The 23,077-nt window shown below is 39.2% G+C and overlaps 1 protein-coding gene across 1 annotated transcript in view; it reads left to right on the top strand.

The window, feature by feature from the left end:
• The window catches only part of LOC107048948 (doublesex- and mab-3-related transcription factor A2), a 22,373-nt gene extending 14,003 nt beyond the window's left edge, over window positions 1-8,370 (top strand). The window contains exons 3-5 of the mRNA XM_015272404.1: window positions 5,089-5,525; window positions 6,524-6,821; window positions 8,045-8,370. Coding sequence (XP_015127890.1) covers window positions 5,089-5,525; window positions 6,524-6,821; window positions 8,045-8,370 — 1,061 coding nt within the window. The remainder of the gene's footprint in view (window positions 1-5,088; window positions 5,526-6,523; window positions 6,822-8,044) is intronic.
• The last annotated feature ends 14,707 nt before the right edge of the window (window positions 8,371-23,077 follow it).

Below are 23,077 nucleotides of genomic sequence, written 5' to 3'. Positions count from 1 at the left end.
ACATACCACATTCACGACAATAAACTAAATCTCTAGTTTTGCAAACTGTTGCCTCGCGTAGTTGATTCGTTATCTTCCCGAACAACCACAACCTCGAATTCTACACCCCCCCTTCCAATCTGAGACTGGTCTCAAATTTATAGCTATGTTTCCCGTCCTCCACAGTAGCCCACGTTTGTGCAAAGGGCTGACACGTCCCCCAAGAGGAGCCATACGGAAGGTGTATAGTTGGGCTGTGTCCTATTGCTCCTATTCTACTATCTCCATTATGTTCCCAAAAGGGGGTGGCAATGCAAGCTTACCACCCTCCCACCACCCGTTCAGCTTTCCCCAAAAGCTAACGTAGGCCGGAAGCCACCACCTCCACCCACCCAACATCTATATGCCATTCTAAATTATTCGCGCATTGTCCCAGCTTGATTCCATTGTCCGTGTCTGTCTCCACCGCTTATCCAGGGATAGTATACGCATTGGGAGAGGAGATAGATACCCGCCGCGAGAGAATATGCCGCACCTCGTCGTCCGCCACGAGACACCCGGTGACTGCCACCACGCGTTTACGCCATTTCACACCCTTCCCACCCCTCCTCCACCCCCCCCCCTCCCCACTCCTGTTCTCCCTCATTTTCCATAGCCAACAATTCGTTATATATACATCACCACACTTGTACAAGCCACTCTGTTTGAATATGTGTATTGGTGGCAGGGAACAAGGATGGGAAATATACATTCAACTGACCCTTCAACGGGAGGAGAGTGAGAAGCTGGCGATATATCTGACGTTAAATCCATCCACATTTAGAGATTGTTTGTCCTTCAATGGGGATGCCGCGCTTGCACTTATGCTGAGGATATGTACGTCAGGTCTGGGTGGGGAGGGGTGCTTGAAACGTATTAACGTGTGTCCGGGACGTCTCGCCTACTGGTACTCGGACATCCTCTTCATGCAGTTTGTAAAAGTCGTCATATTCTCGGATGGGGTTTTCAACGGGTGTGGGGGAGGGGAGGGGAGGGGGGCGAATGTCGCTGGTGAGGATTGGGAGTGATTTAAATTCAAGGGTTTTGGGGTAGATTGTTTTGGTGTGGTGCTATCGTTGGTAGAAATTTTTTGAAAATTAAGCAATAGTTGCACTTGAATTCTCAATGTTGTGAATTTGAATTCAATTTAAGGTACTTCAAACTTGTGGGTGATAAATTAATAATTTTTCTTGAAAGTACGTACAAGTTCCAGAATTTTTCTCGATTTCATAAGAAAGTTATTTGAAAAAATGGTATGGGGTGATCAATCCAGATTTATATTTTCAATTACACACTCATAATCGTAGTCCGCTGGAACCCGTTCAATTTACAATAAACCCAAGATATTTCGTATCGAATATGGAATAGATAAAGTGTTATAATGGTAAAGCGGATGACTATTACAGAAATATTACGGTAGTAAATTCGAAACGCTAGCGCGCATAATAATCTCCTAGAAACGATGAATGGGCACTTATGGAACGTTTAATAAAGTGTCGACGATGGGTTTACTATATCTATGTCGTGGATGTGTTTCCCTGTTGGGAATTACGAGGGTTGAAATTGTCGGCGGAAATGGGGAGCGAGGTCGCGCTACCCTCTCAGATGCATTCCTCGCATTTCTTTCTGCTCGAATCATCTGTGAGAATATTCGGAAACATTTATATCTCTTATTAATCCCATCAGGCTAGGAATATTGGTCTGTATTCAGAGCAGAACAATTCTTCCTTTCAAATCTGATAACATTAGACGGAGAGAAATATTCAGTAAAAATTACGGAACAATTCACGTTATCCGCAATGCGGAATCGTCTTCCGGCAATTTTTATAGCAATGGAAATGAAGAAAGCTGAAATGTTTAGTGAATTTTCAGGTTTATCACCGAACAAAGCACGAAATTGTCACGTAATTTTTCCCCAAGAAGTGAAATCTTACAGAAACTTCCCGACTTATTATGCCTCCAAAGTCAAAAATTCTTGAATGTTCAACAATTTTTATGAAGCTGGTGAGCAATTCTTACGTTCCGTTCCGCAAATTACCGTGCCGGTAGAGTAAAAATTACTGGACTGGAAGGGTAAAATTTATTATGCATCAGGATAAAATTTCTCTAACTTATAATAAAATTTGATTATCATATATTAATTTTTACTAAATTTCGGGATAGAAATGAGGAAACGATGACTCATGATACACTTTTATAGAACGGTAGGATAATTTTTATCAAAAAATTCTCTCCGTATACCCAGGATAATTTCCAAAGCGAAATCGTTGGAAAAATTGAAAAAAACTTGCATGTGAATTTCCAACATCATTCTCGCAATTATTTCCGTCAGACCACTCGGCAGACATGAACTCGCTCTCGTACGCCCGGCTGTTCGAGTTTCCAAACGATTCTTTAATCCTGTATATTTTCTCTCTACCTCCTCCCAATACTCTCCTCAAACGTAGTACAATTTTTTTTTCAAATACATGAACTCGCCCCCAAGCCACGCAGCTTTTCTCTCTTAATGATTATAAATCAGCCGCCCCACTCGAGTATCAGATACTTGAAAACACCGGGGGGGCGGGGGGGTTGAGTATCCCACCACTGGTCAGTCAGAAATACCCTCAATTTAACTCATAAAAACATTTTTCTCTCAATTGCGAGTTTCAGCTATTCACTTCGTTTTAAAATGTATTAATAAGTGAAAGAGTATGAGAGGAGCTTTTGTGAAGGTGGATATAGTCTGTATTCATGGTGCCCCCGCGTGAAATACGGGTCTGGCCTTTGACTGGGATATTGGTTCACCCTTGCACAGTCTCTTATTAACTTTCCCTCGTATCGAAATACACTCGAGCAGTAGAGGCGTCTCGGTTTTCGTGACTCGAATGATTTTTCAGGGACTGTAGATGCTGAGAAAGATAATTTGTTTGGATCGGATAGACACACCTTCGATACGGAACAAGATTACAATACACTGTAATCTTTTTTAAAAATTTAAACCTTCCAAAACTTATTTAAAGCCTAACTTGACGGAATCAATGTCTACACGGAGAGAAATATTCAATAAAAATTACGTATCTTTTCCGTAACTCCGGAGCGAAATGTGGGTATAGGAAATTTTACGGAACTGTCACGGAATTTTTTCGGAGCGTTCCGTAATTTTTATCTGAATCTCCTGTGAAAAATTACGATACCGTCACTTAAATTTTCTGAATCGATTCCGTAATCGGTGAGTGAATTGTGAGTTCCGTAATTTTTACTGAATATTTCTCTCCGTGTAGTCATGTTATTATCGCTAAACCTTATTGTTATTTCTCCAAATACCCTGATTCCTTCGCCGTTTTGTTATATGGGTTTGACACATAATTTTTTAAAGACAAATCAGTAGCGAAGTGATAAACGGGTTTCAGTCGACGCATCTCCCGGTTGAGTTTTTGAGGAATATTTCCGAATCTAAGGGAGATAGCGAAATTTTCGTAACTACATTTGTTGTAGCTCTCAATCGGCTCCACAGAAAAGGTTATAACAAAAATTTTGCTATCTCCCTTAGATTCCGAGATATTGATTGAAGACTGGTCAATAGTCAAAATTGACTCATACCGTTTTACCACTTCGCTACTGAAATTAACTAATTACTTGAAATTAGAAATTGTCTTGAGACGAATTCTCATTTCCTCGTTTGGGGAATTTTTTCATCTGAGAAAAAAAAGTTTCTCTAAAATTCCAATCCCCAAACTACACAATAGCGGCTTTTAATCCCCGAAGAATCCTCTCTCCTCGGTTCACCAGAGTTATTCCTCGCTCAAATGATTATCCCTAACGAGGCGAAAAGAGAGACAGAGTGGGGTGGAAACACTTTCGTGCCTCCTTCCACCTTCTACTATGCTATACTATCCGTTAATAGTCCTTGAAAGTTAAACCACCACTTGAAACACGACCATTATCCCTGGATGAGTGCGTAGTGGTGCACGTGCACTTGCGGCTAACTTGCGTTTAACAATTCTCGTGTACAATATCACTTTCATTCGCCTTCCTCTTTCTGATCTCATCTCACTCCGATATCCCTCTGTTACCAATATTTTTCGACGTAACAGGTATCAACAATAACTCCGAGCAGGTAGCACACAACTGTGAGGGAATGCACTTCAGATCCTCTCGTAACACGCTTTGCGTTTTTCATTGTTACTTTTATTGTGTACAATTTACACTCGAGTACGGAGTGGGCTGTGGGATAAAAAAGAGGCCACACTCGTTGAACCGCGGGTTTTTGGCAGCTTTCAATCAATACAATAGCCCCATTCGAATGTTTTTGGATGATGATATGACCATCAGCACTTGAGAGAATATTCCGTTATTCATTTTTCGAGAGTTCATATTCCATGGAATGAAGCATCGCAGTTCAACTACTCTGGCTCAGTGGATCCTCATCAAAAAAATATATCCGATATGTATCCCAATTAAGTGGATCATTATATTCATCTTTAACCATCAAATAGTTTTGCTACTCGAAAATCCCATCGACATCCTATCTCTATTCTTGGACTTGTTCCTGACGGAGTCAGTCTTCAATAAACTGATAGATAGATAATTTATTGCATCTGTGCTATTGCACTTATACAAGGGGGTCACAAGGCTGGTCGCTCGGTACAATAAATGCAGACATAAATAAAAATAATACAGAAAGATACAATCTCAATCACGGAACTTAATAATAGGAATTCAGAAATTACGAGTCCATTTCTTGTTTCATTTTGTTCAACCTTAAAAAGCAAGGGAAAACCAATATAACCTCAAGTTTATCAATTAGCAGTTTTTCAAAACGATGGCTTCAGAAACATAGTTAAATAAATTTATTGCACGTTGATGAGAAGTGATTGTTAGAATTTGCGAAGTCAGATTTACTGAATAAAGTTCTAAATATGAAGTGGAAAACCTCTCCTGTCACCAGTGATACCGATTACTAATAATAATTTCAAGAAAATCTTCAATCAGGTTATGAAACCCCCCTCTAAATGATCAAAAATAAAAATCAGCTTTCGCTCAGACATTTATACTCCCAACTATTTTGAACTTAATTTATGTTTCCAGGTGCCAAAAGAGCGAGATTAACCATAGACTCACTGACCGAGGACGACAGAGACTCGGATTCAGGTGCCGAAGCGAGGCCGTCGGCCAAATCGAGATCCCGATCCCGATCTCGTTCCCGTTCCCACTCAGCAAGCCGGACTCATGCCAGTGGATCGAGTGGCCACGGTATGACGAATGAATCGGATTCACTGATCGGAAGGAAGAGGGAAAACAGTGGTAACGAGACGGACGACGGGAGCCCAGACCCGGGGACTCCCAGCCCCACCCACACGCCACCCTTGACGCCAGCGCTGACTCCACAGAGGGTTGACACTCCTGCGCCTGAGAATCTCAGTCTGAGAAAAGCGTCGAGCTCCCCGCAAACCCCGACGCAAGCGGTTTTACAGGCAGTGGATCTTGTTCAACCGAGACACAGTCCACCGCCATCTTCTTTAGCGGTAAGACATGAATAATTGAGGAATTTAGTCAGTTGGTAAAGTTGACATTTGGTTTTTTCATTGATGATTTCTCATTGTCTGCCCCAACTCCTGTTCGTTTCACTCAAGGACGCCGAAAAGGCCAGCAGATGGCACTCGAGTAGAATATGTTCCGAACAAAGCCTTTTCATTTGGATTTTTTACATAACGAGACCGAACGCGCGCTACTGCGCGCTGTAATTGTAACAATCATCACTGAAAATCTCAAAATTGAATCAATCATGAATTAAATTTGCCGCCTCAGACGACTGGAACCAGTGAGGAATAAGCGTGACAGACTTGCGAGATATCGATAGTTATCGACTTTGAGTGTATGTTCTTTTTAGAATAGGATTCAAGAGATCGAAAAAAACGGTTACGTTCAGTCATTAGGCTCTAATTTCCATTTGGAAGCTTCGCCCCCTGGACCCCCTTTTCTCGTGGGGGGCTTCGCCCCCCACACCCCCCACTCCCCCCCCCCTCCGCCGCCAGACTTCATCACGCACTTATCATATAAAATAGTATACGCAACACGTGCGGACAGCAGGCGGTCTCAGTAACCGCCTGCTTTCCGCACTAGTTGCGTAATGTACTATTACCCTTCCAGTGCAGTAATTTTTAAGTAGATAGCAACGAAAATTCAAGAACGGTTGGTAAATTTTACTCTACCGGCACGGTAATTTTTATTTTTATCAGGATAAAATTTCTCTAACGTGGAATAAAATTTGATCATCATCGATAATTTTTACTAAATTTCGGGATAGAAATAATGAAACGATGACTCATGATACACTTTTATAGAACGGTAGGGTGATTTTTATCAAAAATTTCTCTCCGTGCATAACACTTGCCCCCAATCCGCCCTAACATCATAGCCTCATCTCTAACAATGTTTTTTCAATTATCTCTGTATAATCGCGCATTTCCTAGATAATCACGAAAAACTAAAATTAATATTCGACCCGGTTTTCTGAATTCAGGCGGCAGCAGCAGCCGCCCACTTCTCCCCTTACGCTCCCCTTTACGGCCCAGCGGCGAGCTCCCTATACTGCTCGCCGGCTCTGTATCAACCCCAACACCATCATCACCACTTAGGCACTGAGCCCCGAGAGATTCAAATGCAGATGCAAATGCAGATGCAAAATGTCCAGGCGTGCGGCCTCCAAGTTCAACAGCATTCACAGCAGCAACACCAGAGATCGCCAGTTGATGTGTTATTGAGGGTCTTTCCAGGGAGACGTCGGGCTGATGTTGAGGCACTGTTGCATCGTTGTAAAGGTAAAAAATGAAAGTCAATCAGTCAATCTACCAATTAATCCTCCAACCTCACAATATCAAAACTAATGATGCATTTCACCCCTTCCCCCCTTCGTAGCAGAATCATAATTTTTTTTTATTAAAAAGGCACACATTATGACGTCATTTCTTGGTAGTTGTGTCACACAAATATCTCAAAAGCCTGCCACACTGCTGACTGAGTCTATTATCTCATTCGTCTATTTTCACGCCATAGAGACGCGCAAGTGCGCGCCGTCATTCTAGTCATTTTTCAAAAGACGCACACGTCATGACGTCATTTGACAAAAAAAATGTCTCAAAAATATCGAATGAATATCGCGAATATCTGAAAAGCCTGTCACACTTCCAAGTTCCCGTATTCGTCTATTCTCACGTCATAGAGGCGCCCTCATTTGAATCCTTCAAAAGACGCTCACACACGCCATGACGTCCTTTCTGAAAAGTTGTCTCAAAAATATCGAATTGAATATCGCCAATGTCTTGAAGCCTGTCACACTTAATTTTCCATATCATTCGTCTATTCTCACGTCAAAGAGGCGTGTGAGAGCGCGTCATCAAACTAGTCAACTTAAATTCCTGATGATAAGTTGATAATTGTGCAGGTAATGTAGTCTCAGCAATGGAGGTTGTAGTCACACTCCTGACTGTGTCTACCATCCCATTCGTCTATTTTCACGTCACAGGCGCCCCCATTTTAGTCCTTCAGAAGACACGCACACACGCCATGACGTCATTTCTGAAAAGTTGTCTCAAAAATATCGAATTGAATATCGCCAATGCCTTGAAAGCCTGTCACACTTCACTTTCCATATCATTCGTCTATTCTCACGTCATAGAGGCATGTGAGAGCGCGTCATCAAACTAGTCAACTTAAATTCCTGATGATAAGTTGATGATTGTGCAGGTAATGTAGTCTCAGCAATGGAGGTTGTAGTCACACTCCTGTGTCTACCATCCCATTCGTCTATTTTCACGTCACAGGCGCCCCCATTTTAGTCCTTCAAAAGACACGCGCACACGCCATGACGTCATTTCTGAAAAGTTGTCTCAAAAATATCGAATTGAATATCGCCAATGTCTTGAAAGCCTGTCACACTTCATTTTCCATATCATTCGTCTATTCTCACGTCATAGAGGCGCGCGAGAGCCCGCCATCAGACAATTCAACTCAAATTCTTCACAATAAATTGATAATTGCGCAGGTGACGTGGTCTCAGCCATGGAGGTCCTAGTCTGCGAAGACAGTCTCCAACCAAAATCGGCATTCTCCCCCCTGGCGGGGGCGCTGGCATCAGCAGCAGCGGCCTCAGCTGCCTCATCAGCCGGTGCTTACGTATCCCGCGGTGGTTACTGCGGCCCCAGCCCACCGACCCGCCACAGGTTCCTCGCAGCTCCCTACACGGGGACCGGTTACCTGCCCACCGTCATAAGGCCACCAAATCAGGGCTCACACGCTAATGGCACGGGCGACGCCTACCGGGAAACCAGTCCCGATGACGCAAGCGACAAAACCAGTTACTCCGAGTGACCTACCGAACTCGTTCATCAGATACCCTGGAGCTACCCATAGCCCCTGGCATTACCGATCTCGAGGGAGGGGGGAAAACAGAAGAGGAGGTACAAGAGGAGGGCGAAATGAGAATGAATATGGGAGACACTTCAGACATCTTCTATTCAAGTGAAGGAACAAATTTAAGGTAGTATGGTCGTCTCGACACTCCAGTTGTTGCATCTCAGAAAAAGTTGATATTATTGAGAGGAAAAAAAATTTTAGGAGAGTTCCGTGAAATTTAAGGCGTTTAATTAGAATAGAATGGGATTGAACTTTTCAACGCTCATGTTGATCAAGGAATTTGAATCCATGTTCGAAAAAAAATGAAACTTTAGGGACTGTTTTGTAGTAAATAATTTTCAGGAGAGCAATGTTAAATTTGATTTGGGGAGAAGGGATCATTGAATTTTAAATTGCAGTAAAAATTTTTGAGGTTTTTTAGCAAGGGGGGCGATAATTTCCCAACTTACTTGAATTTTCAATCTAAACATGAATATTTACTATGAAATCACGCCTGAAAGTACTTTTATGGGAATAATTGAAGTGCAATTTACACTTTCCATTGATTTCTTCATCATAAAAATGTGAAATTCTTTGAAATTTCCGTGGAACCGTAAATTGATGAAAATTTAGACCTCAAATTTGTCAAATTTCCCTATTTACGCAAAACACCAGAAAAATCGGAAAAATCGGCCTAAATAATTTATAATAATTGATAAAAAATTAATTTCTCTTGACCGACAAACTTGCAACTTGCAAGTTAATTATTAGTTCACGAACAATTTTTTTACCTTTTGGATGATACAGTGTCCGCTTAGGTCATGAACTTCAAAGAAAAAAAATCAATTTATTTTCAATGCCAAAATGAAAATTATTTTAATTCACTCATATTTTCAGAATGAGCTTATGACCATGCTACCTTAACCGCTGTCCAATACCTTTTATGTGTGTAGATAATCACAACTTATAACGAATGAAGAAATAAAGACTTAATAGTGTGAACGTAGATAGAATCGTTGATATAAATACAATAAATGATAAAAACAAATTCTAATGAAATAGTGAAACTAATAGAAAATACAACCCTGTAAATAATCGTTCATGATTTTAAGATAAATTACGTATTATCTAAATTTATTCGGTATATCATCTTGCAATATACATTCAAGAATATAAATATATATATAGATGAAATATAATGTGACAAATTTTCTTTTTGGTGCATTTAATGTTCTGACGAGAATGGACGTGACACGAGTTATTGAGTTTGAAATGTATAACATTGAATTTTGACCACGTGATTGTGTGAAACGATCATCTTGTATAGACCGGAAAACCTCAATAAATCAATCATCCAGCATAAAAAGATGATTTTTCATTGATTCTACATTTCTCTGGTGAATTTTTATTTGTGCTCACCCCCTCCCCAAGAAATTCCCCTCCCCCCCCCCTTCAATTACAGGGGGATGAAAAAGAGAGTATCTGGGTTACCTGAGGGATGTTTCCTGAGGCGGAAGTAATTCATTTCGTGTTCAAATGGCAAAGCGTCCCTCAATTAAGTCGAGAGTATCCGATTTCCGGTGAAAAACCTGGAAAATAAGGGGAATTCAAGAATCCTGTCCCCCACCCCCACTGGAGGACGTCAAGTGGGTGATTTTTGGGCACACATGAGTGGAGATGAATGGGTAGAGGAGAAGAAAAATAACAAGTTGGATTTTATTGTCAAATGATCAGGGAAGATATTCTTTCTCTTTGAATCGAAATCGATTACGTGGATTTTATCTTATTTCTGTGGAAGGCCTTCCACGTTGTAATCTCACGACTCTCGATCACACCCGCGGGGTCGGGCGGGGGGCGAAGTCCCCCCCCAAATTGTCGAACAGGAGGCGCAGTCCCTCAGTTATTATTATAATTATTGCCATTATTATTTAAACAAAATACAATAATAATAATGATAACAATTATAATGCATTTGTGTTGCTCGCGTGGAACTGCCCGACGTGGTTACTCGCATCGCAGCGCCGCGCCGTTGCCACAATTCATTCGGAGAGTGGACTCGCGCGGAGGTCTTTCCACTCTTGTGTGGCAACGCCGTGTGCGATGTTTCCATGACGCGGCCAGTCGCGTCGCGGCACGGCGCCGGATTTTTTATTTCCAGTTAAAATAACAGTAAATATTCTCTATGTTGAATATGCTTTTAGACAACATCAGTGAAGCATACAAATTTGGCTCCGCTCGGCGTCAACAAAATTGTTGATAATTATTGACATGAGTGGAGTTTTGAGTTCGAATTGGTCTCAAATTACGCGTGAAAGTACCGCGAATCGAATAACCACAGTTTAATATGAGAATTCAGCGTTTGAAACTATCAAAAACTTTAATTAAAAGTCCACAAATTTTGAACTGTAAAGACCTCAAAACTTCGTTACGTGTTTTTTCATATTTAAAGTGGTAAATAAAGTGAAATTTTTCCGACAATCACATCCTATCATCAAATTCTTCATGATCAGGAACAGAAAGAAATTTTCAAGTTGATGGTTGTGGAGAAAATCGGGTGAGCGGTATTACCCGCTGAGCGGTACAGGCACACCCTTCCCTACTCGCCCATTTCGTCAACATCTCCAACAAAATAACAAATATTCTTCATTAAAAAAAAAAGCAGATGTTGAAACAGAGGTATTTAGTCGCCTAAAATGCAAATACGTCATTCGCTCATACACACTGAAAATCTTCTCTGGCAAATTCAATTGTCCTAGCAATGTGAATGAAATTGCACAGTGGTTTTTGTTAGTGAGATTTCACGTACAAACACGAAGTGAATAGGAACAATGAATAGTGCGGCATCGATACTCGGTATAATCCAGGGTAAAGTTTATATCTCCTATAGTCGACAATGGTTCCTGTTATTAACGAGCAACCGAGGGCTAGGATATCCGTGTGTGTTTATATGTCTGACGGCAATATAGAGACACCCCCCGTGGAGGATCAAGGGGAGTGCGAGGTGGGTGGCTGTGGGGGAGGGAGGGGGAGGGGTGGAGTGATTTGAGTATGCGCTGGCGCACTCCCGGAAAATTTCCTAAATTCTCATTGCCTCCTCACTCTCGCCGTCTGAACCCCACTTGCTTTTATATAATATAACCCAGGGTTACACTCTGGGGGTTATATTGTCTGCAATTTGCAGCTCAACGGGGAAACCTAAAGTGGAATGTTAAGCCTCATTTAATTGATATAAGCCAATTCAGTTGCTCAAAAGTTCTCTCATCCTTGAAAATTCCCGGGTTGATTCGTTTCTTCGGTGTCACTGGGTGTCAATGGAGGAGTCATTGTTGCTGATGAAGGTAAAAAAAAGTGGAGAGATGAAGGACATCATTGATGATACGGTTTAGGTGAATCTGAACAGAAGAACTGATTTTGAATGGCTGAAGGGCGATTCTTTTTGTTTCAGAAACTCCCGAGATGTGATTGACTACGTTCTATTATTAAAATAGAATTTTTACTTTTGAATGGAAGCATTGCAATCGTTCCTATTTAAGTTTTGGTTTTTTTGTGTTATATCGACCCATTATGATCCAAAAAGTGCGAAAATGCAATTTTTGTGGTGAAGTTTTTCTTCAATTGTTCTCTAATGAACGGTTGGAATTGAATCTTTGTTTTTCAAATGTAGAGATTAAAATGCTTAAAACAGTCTAGGGCCTCTAATTTTTGAGCTACAAAAGATTTTTTTTTTCCAAATTTTCGGAAAAATGTGTGGAACAACAATTACGAGCCTGTTTCTTGGAATTTGACTCCTACACAGCTGATTTCGGTTTTTTTCATACAAAAAAATTCACTATTGGTGTAAAAAAATACAAAAAAGTAAATTTAGCCATGCAAGAGGCGAATTAAAAAAAAAAGCTCGTAACTGTTTTGTAAAAATAAAAATTGTGAAAAAAAAATCCTTCGTAGCTCAAAAATTGGAGGCCCTGGACTGTTTTTGACATTTTAAGCGGTTTCTGGCAAACGAACAATAAAAAAAATTTTTTTTGCACTAATTATTCGTTTTCAGATCTATATAATCGATCTTCAACGTATGAAAAGTCTCACTCCAATAACCCACGACTTTTGAAACTCATAGTAGTCTCCCCTTAATAAAATTTTTTTTTTAATCGTTATTTTACATCGCTTCGACCCGGTTAGGGTATACTGCGATGGTGATCAAGACTTTAAATGGTTAGATCGCACCATTCTACCCGGCCGGGATTTGACCTCGGAACCTTTCGCATGTGCCCTCAATAAAATGAAATAAACTGTTTGTGTAAAATTCTGAAATTGATGATAAAATTGTCCTAAAAACTGAAATGATTAAAAAAACAAGGGACCCCGAAAATACCTCTTCCCCTCGAGTTTTCACTTCGTGGAAGCATCACCACTTGAACAGGAGTATCCGATGGATTCACTTGGACTCTTCAAAGAGTCAACATTTCGACTAAATACACCGGTCGGCAACACTTTTTATCTTTTTTCAAGAATAAGAAAGACACTCGTCACCTGTGTCACTGCAGTGTGCCCCTTACGAAATTGGGGAGTACTATAACAGGTAGGCGGATAGGTAAATGGGAATATATACATTTGACTGGAAAAAATCTCTGTTGGAGGTTGAAGTGAACACTCTTGGCAAATATTGATACAGAGTGGTCAGAAAACGTTAAAAGCTAAAGAGCCACCCGTCATCTACCGTTTTATTATTTTTGCTATGATGCCATGAATCTTTTTAAATATATCCACTAATATCTCAAATACGTTTAGAAACAGTCTTTATTTTTTTAATACAGAAAATACAACACAATAATGCATGTAAATTTGCATTTACATTAGGTTTTTAAAATGTTGCTTAAAATATTCGATAATACATTTCACTTGAATCAATGTCCAACATGATTATTGAAGCTCCCAAGGGGAACCATAAGGCCTCAAAAAATAATTATATGTGCTGACCCTTGTAACCATTATTGTCTACGGGATTAAATTTTTGTTTCAACTCTTATAGGCATGAAAATATTCAGTAGCGAAGTGGCAAAACGGTTTAAGTCGACTTATCTCTTAGTTGAGTTTTTTAAGAATATCTCCGAATTTAACGAAGATAATTAAATTTTCGTAATGACTTTTTTTCTGGAGCAAAATTTCGTGTGCACGGAGAGAAATATTCAATAAAAATTACGTATCTTTTCCATAATTCCGGAGGGAAATGTGGTTGTAGGAAATTTTACGGAACTGTCACGGAATTTTTCCGGACCGTTCCGTAATTTTCATCTGAATCCCCTATGAAAAATTCCCATACCGTCACTTAAATTTTCTGAGTCGATTCCGTAATCGGTGAGTGAATTGTGAGTTCCGTAATCTTTACTGAACATTTCTCTCCGTGTGAATAAGTGATTGTTGAAAATTTCAAGATTTTTTCCTTGAAATTTCCGGAGTAATTTTCCAACAGTGTACAGTAAAATTTGGGACGATTTTCCTGTAATTTTTATCCAACTCTTCTCTCCGCGAACGGAAAACGTCATTCCGATCAACCGAACCAACAAAATGTGAATAAATTGAAATACTGGCTTTCACCTTCACAAGAAGAAGCGAATGAGAGTGGAAAGGGCGAAAGAGTGACTGGAATATTTTCATGGATTTAATTAATATTTCATTTGTATGCTATTTCTCGCCTCCGCAGCTCTCCCCGTCCCTCCCATCGTTCTCCCACCCTCCATTTTATTCACACAGATATCCTGCGATTGTATTAATACACTAGCGTTGGAAAATGGAAATACACACTCCAGTTACCACCGGCAACACGTACATTTCATCACTGTAGATGTGATTCTCCTCATCTTCGTATACATTATGTAATCATAGAAGTACTTTGTACATGAGGTCTATGTGTTTGTGGATGATGAGGATGAGGAAGTGGAATAGAATTCCACATCACCTCACCTCGACCTTTCGACTCTGTCTGTATTTCAATTTAGCACCACCATTGTTTGATACTAATATTATTCAGTCGGCGAATTGTTTCCGGAAATCCTCACGCTCCTTGCACTGCGGATTCTTGGATTGTTTAGATATGCAAGTGAAGTTTTGCAATCAGTCGGGTAAAGGGTGTCCTTTCGGCGAGAAAATGACAAATTGCCTTCTAAATTTTTTTAATATTCTTCGTAATTTGAATGACATTTCACATTTTTGCTTTCGAACGGAAGCTTTAATCGTTCAGATTTAAATTTTTGATTTTTCGTATTAAGTCGACCCAGTATGATCCAAAAAATCCGAAACTGCAATTTTCAGACCTCGTCCGTACGTCTGCGTACACTGATAGAACGGTTTAGTCGAACCAAACGAGACTTTTCAACTATTAGGGGAGGATGTGCCTGTACCGCTCAGCGGGTAATACCGCTCACCCGATTTTCTCCACAACCATCAACTTGAAAATTTCTTTCTGTTCCTGATCATGAAGAATTTGATGATAGAATGTGATTGTCGGAAAAATTTCACTTTATTTACCACTTTAAATATGAAAAAACACGTAACGAAGTTTTGAGGTCTTTACAGTGCAAAATTTGTGGACTTGTAATTAAGGTTTTTGATCATTTCAAACGCTGAATTCTCATATTAAACTGTGGTTGTTCGATTCGCGGTACTTTCACGCGTAATTTGAGACCAATTCGAACTCAAAACTCCACTCATGTCAATAATTATCAACAATTTTGTTGGCACCGAGCGGAGCCGGTAATACCGCTCATAGGATCGGCCAAGTAGTTGCTCGACAGCACTCGAGTACAGGTTAGGTTGCGGCGCGAGCGATACACGCAAAATCCTATGAGCGACATTGGAATCGTGCCGAGCGGTATTACCCGACGGCGGGTAGTACCGCTCAATAGGCTCTCTCCTTCATTTTCAATCAATTTTGTGGATTCTGAGGAGAATTAGGCGTCTACACTTCGAGAATAACGAGTTCAATAGTTAAAGAAGTCTCACAAATCCGTTTTTTATACTCAAGTTGAAATATAAAATATAAAACTGGCATTTCCCCGTAGGTGGGCGGTACAGGCACACCCTCCCCTACCACAATTCGTCAACTATTGACGAATTGCGGTAACAGTTAAGGTATCTTATACAAAGGCTCTACTGTAAAAGGAAAATTTGTCTAAATTTCAGACGAACGGGTGCCTAAACATCTTAATTAATTCATGTTTGAAATTCAGACAAATTTTTATTCTATTCAAACACTTTTTAAAGTCTGAAAAGTGTCTACAAAAGGTGTGTGAAATTCAGACATTCATTTTTGCTGTGCATTAATTAAAATTTAAGGTAATTTATTAATTTAATCAATTTAGTTTATTTGTTTGGTTCTCTGCTTAAAAATCCAAGCGAAGGGCTTCGGTTTGGATTATTCCTCTCTCTGTCTGTCTCTGTCTCCGTCTCTCTTCTGCGCCTGTCTTTGGTGTTCGAAGAGATATAATACACAATGTTTGCGTATCCATTAAGGCTTATACAATAATAACATTCTTTCAACGCACGTAAAGACCACTTGGAGCATCTCTGTTTGATTTCTGTATGAGATTAGAGTAAATAAGGCCTGAGGATAATTTCAATCGCGTGATATTTTTTGGTGATGGATTGTATAAATGCGTGAAATTCGAAGCGGTTTAGTGTGCGTAAAGCGATTGATTTCTGATAATCATTTGTAATCAGTGTAATTTTTCGTAGTTGCTCCTAGTGAGACCGTGAATCTTGTCTTTGAATTTTCGAGCGCGTCATTTCTACCAACTGTAAGTCTCAGAGATCCCTGGATCAATTTTTCTTGGAATCCCAGATGTTTATGGTTCAGAACCTTGCATAGCCAATGCGTTTTGCACAGAGCATTTGTCCGTAGAAAATTGATTCAACAGGTCAAGTCCTCTTTGACTTTTGGCCAATTTTTGATGAATATCTCGGAATCTAAGAGAGATAGCAAAATTTTTCTCACGACATTTTTTATAACCCTCAATTGGCTCTACAAAAAAGATCATGACAAAAATTTGTCCATCTCTTTTCGATTCCGAGATATTCGTCAAAAACTGGTCAATAGTAAAAACCGACTTGACCCAGTTTACCGCTTCGCTACTGAATTTTCAACAGTGTATACTATTCCCCTCTCCGTTGTGACTTTTAAATCTCAATTTCAATATCAAAAATATTTCACTCTCTACCACAATTCATATATTAATTTCACCCGAGGAAAATGATTGACCGATGACAATAGAACGAGGCTAACAATCTCACTTCGATCAACAATAAAGTGCAAAGAATGAGAGAAAGAAGGTGAACCACGATATTGAATACCGTTTCACATGCCCTTCACGTAGCGAGGCACAAGAAAATAGGAGAAAAGACTGGAGAAAGAGGTCTCCCTCCCACCATCTGATTCCCCACAAAGTTTCACGAGTGGTGGTAACCTTACGCGCCACCCCTTGGACATGCCAGTAAACACCCCCTCCCCCTCCCCTCCCCCTTCCCCGCCGCCCCTCTCGTCGAAGTTATCCCCTGCTTTGACATTTCATTCTATTACTCAACGATATTAAAATAGTCTTCTACCTTTGGAAGATCGAGGGCGATGAAAATTCACTCTTTTCCGCGGGCCTTCATTGACAGCGAATAATTTAAAGTATATCCGAGATGGTGGTGCATAATATAACGTATTGCTTTCTTGAATCCACCAATTTAATATATTTATCACGTTGAGAAACACCCTGCTGCGTTCCCTTTCTACTGTTGGAGAATTGGAGGAATGGAATTTTCATTTTACGTGACAATGAACTCATCCGAGGTCAAATTTTATACGTGTCACCTTTCGCGCATTAACCGTATATTGATGACAATAGTTGTGAATATTTTGTATTGCACTGTTAGAATTTTTTTTAATTTGAACAATAAATGCATTTGAATTCAGTACACGGAGAGAAATATTCAATAAACATTCAATAAACATTCACTTGTTTCAAAAATTTCCCCTCATATTCTAGAATTACGAGTGCCTTGAAACAAGAATTCTTTTCTCTTTGCGAATGATTCAGGCCCTTCATCAATCATCAACCAGAACTTTTCCTTTTTTGTGGTGAAGACTTGACGCCAAGGACTGTTTTATTTGATTCAAGTAAATGTATCTCAAGAAGAAATAATTAATGTTCACCGTAAGATCTTATTTATTTGAATGTGGTTCAAGTAGAATAGAATAGAAAATGTGCGGCTGTTCACTTAAAGCGCCCAGATTCACCTAAATCATACGATCTTTTGTAACTTCCGCCTTAGTTTCGGTCAGTCACACAGCCCCAGCCCTGTGTGTCTCACTAGGCTAATAAGGCTGGTGACAGCCGGTTGTTGTAAGTCCTCTGGTTCCAGGAAAGCCTGGCCCCAGATTTTATAGCGACGGAGTGCTAATAGGGGGCATTCACATAAAATGTGGATGACGCCCTCCTTATCGCCTCCGCACAGTCTGCAGTCTTCTTGTTCTGCAAGTTTCATCTTGAACAGATGAGCTCTGAGAGCTGTATGACCCGTAAGGAGCCCTACTGCTACCCTCAGATCCCCTCTGTGCAACTCCAGAAGCTTTCTGGTCCTAACTCTTAGTTGCCCTTGGTTCAAGTATATAATACAAAATGAATATGTTGGAATTATTATATGAGTTAGACGTACACTGATAGAATGATTCATTTATTCCAAACGAAATTCGTTAACTATTAACGAATGGTAGAGTTGAATATGACCAAATGAATATTCGTTAATAGTTAACGAATGGTTCACTTGAATGGCGAAAGTCAAGTCAAACAAGGCTCCTCAAATATACATTCGTTAACTATTAACGAATGAACATTTGGTGGGACCGAATAGACCCTAACCTCCAACCAAAATCCATTCGTTNGTTCTATCAGTGTAGATGAAGGCAAAAAGCCATCTCTAATGAGTTCATTTTTCTTGGTATGGATTGTATGTTTAATAACACCGGAGTCAGAGTGTTAATAAGAATTTTGTTTAGTCTCAGTAGAGTGGAGGAGTGAGATGAATGCCTCTTTATGGATCAGATTTTTGGCCAGAGTTCGTCACCAATTTCTTTGTGTCGAATCAGCCTCTCGGAGAGCTTTGAAGAGTAAAGACGTGCCCTCATTAATAAAACCAGTTAAATTCAAATAATCAATCACGAGTGTTTTCATTTATCGCTATAATCCTAATAGAATATAATAAAAAATGATCAAATTGATTGAAAAAGAATGATCCAACTGTTTTTTAAAATGGGAACGACGTGGTAACGCCTCGTCCACGCGGCTTAAATTACCCAAGGGGAGAGTCATCCTAAGAGAGGGTTCTCATTCACAACCAAAGAAAAGATAAAATACTCTGTTTTAAATTGAGGGATAGAGAGCGGGAACTTTGGACGAGCATTCGACGACTTAATTTTAAAGCGATTAGCCGCACGCGCGACAGGGCAAAGGTGTCGACCTGCAATTGACAACGTGGCACGATATAACCCGGGGGTGTCTATCCGTTCTTTTTAATAACAGCGTGGGGAGTGGTGAACCGCAGTCAGTTACACCGCACAGACCGCGGGATATTAAACACAGGTCGAGAGTTATTTTAAGTAGGTACATAATAAGTGTGAAATATAATAAATTCATCACTTGAGGACAAAAAATCCCTGAGTAAATATCATTTTTTCCGTAATTTTCGAGAAAATTAAAAAAAAATCTCATAAAAAAATTTTTTAAAAAACATTTCCTTTAATTTAAAATGAAATTATGGGTAGTCTTTCCAATTGGATCCGCTGTAGCAAAAAAAGGAAGAAAATTCCAGAGGGAAAAGACAATTTTTATTTTTCAAAAATTTTGGGCAAAATGAAAAAAATCAAATTTTAATTCAATTTGAAGAATAAATGATGACTAGTTTTTCAAATCGGCTTCATTGTAATAAAAAACTGAAATAAAATCTCAGAAAAATTTTTGTTTGTCAAGAATTTTATGTAAAATTGAAAGAAACAAATAACACTTCCCTTTTTAAAAAGAATAAAAATTAATAATGAATGATCATTGAAATAAATTTCATTGTAGCCAAAAAACTGAAATAAAATCTCAACGATAATTGGCTGAAAATATCTGGCCAATTGAAATCTCGCTGACAGACATGAGTGTTTTCAACGACATTCTTTATGATATTCGTTCACACAAGGGCTTCGGCAATCATCGATGCCGGCTCGAAAAGTCCCCAACATTATGATCACCACAAAATTCCATGACTGCTGAAGATAGAGGACATTCAGCCATTTGGTATTTTTCCATTCGTTAATGTTAATTAGTCGACAGTGACGTGATGGAGTGCACTCTGTGCGGGTGGAGAAATTTCATGTCGTTCGATTATTACGAATATATTCACCAATGGTGGATGGAAATAACACCCCTCCCCTATGCCCTCCTCGCATCCACCCCCGCGCACGAGTTTACATACCGGAGAATTGGACATTTGGATTCAACCGGTATACGACCGGTGATTCATCCGTTTCAGCGAGAAGGACCAATATTATGTGTTCCGGTAGCGGATGCATATCAAATTGATGGAAAAATGTAATTTTCAGCACTTGCAGGGAAGGGTGGGGTAAAACGGACACTTTAGACTTTTTTGAAATTATTCACAACTCAGAAACAAATTAATCAATTGAATCAATTGTGAGCGAATTGTGAGATTCGCAATTTTTACTGAACATCTCTCTCCGTGCGCTCCGCGTGCGCAAAATTCTACTTTCCACTCGTTCCCGGGGACAAAAAGTCAAGCGGGCCAAAATTGGACTAATACATCCTATAATTTTTTTGAAATTTCACGGAAAATATGATAGTAATTCAGTAATGAAGCGGTAAACCGGGTCAAGTCGATTTTGACCATTGGCCAGTTTTTGACGAATATCTCGGAATCTAAAAGAGATAGAAATTTTTTTACAATTTTTTACATTTTTTGAAAATGAAAATCTTTTCTCTCCTACGTGATTCTTTATAGCTGAAGGGGTTACAAAAACATCCAAACTTCATTTTTTTCGTTCCTTGCACATTTCCATAACCAATTGCATGACAAAAAAATTGTTTTTAATTGATTAAATTCTCTATTTTCGGTGATCATTTAGTCCGCAAGTATAATATATAAATAAAATCGCTTGAGAGTCCATTGTCTGAAGAATTGTTTTCGATTGCGAGGCCAAATGACATAGCTATATAAAAAAATCCATTTCTAAAGAAAAAGTACATCAGAAGAAGGGGGTGAAGAAAAAGGTGCACACATTGAGCTGTTGTAACCTGGGTAAAATAAAGAATGAGAAGACGACGGGGTGTTTCACCGCAGGATTCTCGGCGTACTTCACATTATTCGGTACACTATACCAACCGCAAAATAATATGTGCCTATTATACAATATAAATCCGTCGTACCTATTTTCATTCCTTTCCTTTCGTGGGTTTGAAACACACACCCTCGTTGATGGTGGAATAAAGAGAGCGCTGCGGGATATTCCAGAAGCTAAGAATTCTCGAGTGGATCATGGATACGAGGATATATAACGTAAATTGTACCACAAATTCATCGGGATATTCGAGAGTGTATTATGGGTTTCATTTCTTTTCTGGGATCAATTGACCGAGAAATTCATGGGGAAAAAAAGCAAGTTGGGTGAGGGAAAATTTTTTCATTTAGGAACTCTAGTTTTGGCGGTCGTATTGTCCTTTGCAATAAGTATAATTATAACCAACCAATTGAAAAAAGGAACATCGAATCTGACGAGAAAAAGGGCATAATGAAAAGGCATCAAAGTGTTTAGACGTTAATTAATGCAATTTTTTTAATGAGACGATCAGCCAATGGATTTCTTTCCAATAACAGAGTATTGGATTCCTCTCTTAGAATTATAAAATTTTNTAAAAGAGATAGAAATTTTTTTACAATTTTTTACATTTTTTGAAAATGAAAATCTTTTCTCTCCTACGTGATTCTTTATAGCTGAAGGGGTTACAAAAACATCCAAACTTCATTTTTTTCGTTCCTTGCACATTTCCATAACCAATTGCATGACAAAAAAATTGTTTTTAATTGATTAAATTCTCTATTTTCGGTGATCATTTAGTCCGCAAGTATAATATATAAATAAAATCGCTTGAGAGTCCATTGTCTGAAGAATTGTTTTCGATTGCGAGGCCAAATGACATAGCTATATAAAAAAATCCATTTCTAAAGAAAAAGTACATCAGAAGAAGGGGGTGAAGAAAAAGGTGCACACATTGAGCTGTTGTAACCTGGGTAAAATAAAGAATGAGAAGACGACGGGGTGTTTCACCGCAGGATTCTCGGCGTACTTCACATTATTCGGTACACTATACCAACCGCAAAATAATATGTGCCTATTATACAATATAAATCCGTCGTACCTATTTTCATTCCTTTCCTTTCGTGGGTTTGAAACACACACCCTCGTTGATGGTGGAATAAAGAGAGCGCTGCGGGATATTCCAGAAGCTAAGAATTCTCGAGTGGATCATGGATACGAGGATATATAACGTAAATTGTACCACAAATTCATCGGGATATTCGAGAGTGTATTATGGGTTTCATTTCTTTTCTGGGATCAATTGACCGAGAAATTCATGGGGAAAAAAAGCAAGTTGGGTGAGGGAAAATTTTTTCATTTAGGAACTCTAGTTTTGGCGGTCGTATTGTCCTTTGCAATAAGTATAATTATAACCAACCAATTGAAAAAAGGAACATCGAATCTGACGAGAAAAAGGGCATAATGAAAAGGCATCAAAGTGTTTAGACGTTAATTAATGCAATTTTTTTAATGAGACGATCAGCCAATGGATTTCTTTCCAATAACAGAGTATTGGATTCCTCTCTTAGAATTATAAAATTTTTTGAAAACGTGAAAAAAAACGAAATTGATTTTTGAAAAGTATTTTTAAATTCAATAAAAAAGATGAAACCCTTGTAACCCTTAGTTTCTGATCTTCATAACCCTTATTTGGACCCTTACTGTGACCCTTCTGTAGATCCTTAATCTACCCCTTGTGACCCTTACTTGGACCCTTCATCTCACCCATATGGCCCTTGTGACCATTAATCTAACCTTCGTGACCCTTATTCAGATGCTCATGACCTTATTCTCACCCTCATGACCCTTATTCTGAGCCCTTGCGATCCTTATTCTGATCTTCATAACCCTTATTTGGACCCTTACTGCGACCCTTAATCTGATCCTTGTGACCCTTATGTAGATTCTTAATCTACGGCTTATTATCCTTATTGAGACCCTTAATCTGACCCATATGACCCTTAATCTGACCCCTGTGACCGTTAATCTAACCTTCGTTACCCTTATTCTGACCCTTGTCACTCTTAATCTAATCCTCATGACCCTTAGTCTGACCCTCATAACCCTCATTTTGACCCTGTGACCTTTGTTTTGGCCCTTGTGACCCTTCCTTTTAGAGTCTTAATTTCGAATACCAAATTTTTATTACCAGAAGTCGATTTCTAATAATAAATAAAAAAAAAAGAAGTCGATTTAGATTTTCATAATATAGAGAGATCAACCTTGAATAAAAGTCATAATTGACATTTTTTTTTTATCTCTAAACAATTTTTTTTGTCACCACAGGAATAT

This window comes from Diachasma alloeum, unplaced genomic scaffold (assembly GCF_001412515.2).
Source record: "Diachasma alloeum isolate Michigan unplaced genomic scaffold, Dall2.0 Dall_scaffold_00198, whole genome shotgun sequence".
In the NCBI taxonomy this organism is placed as follows: Eukaryota; Metazoa; Arthropoda; class Insecta; order Hymenoptera; family Braconidae; genus Diachasma; species Diachasma alloeum.
This window is presented reverse-complemented; position numbering and strand designations above follow the sequence as displayed.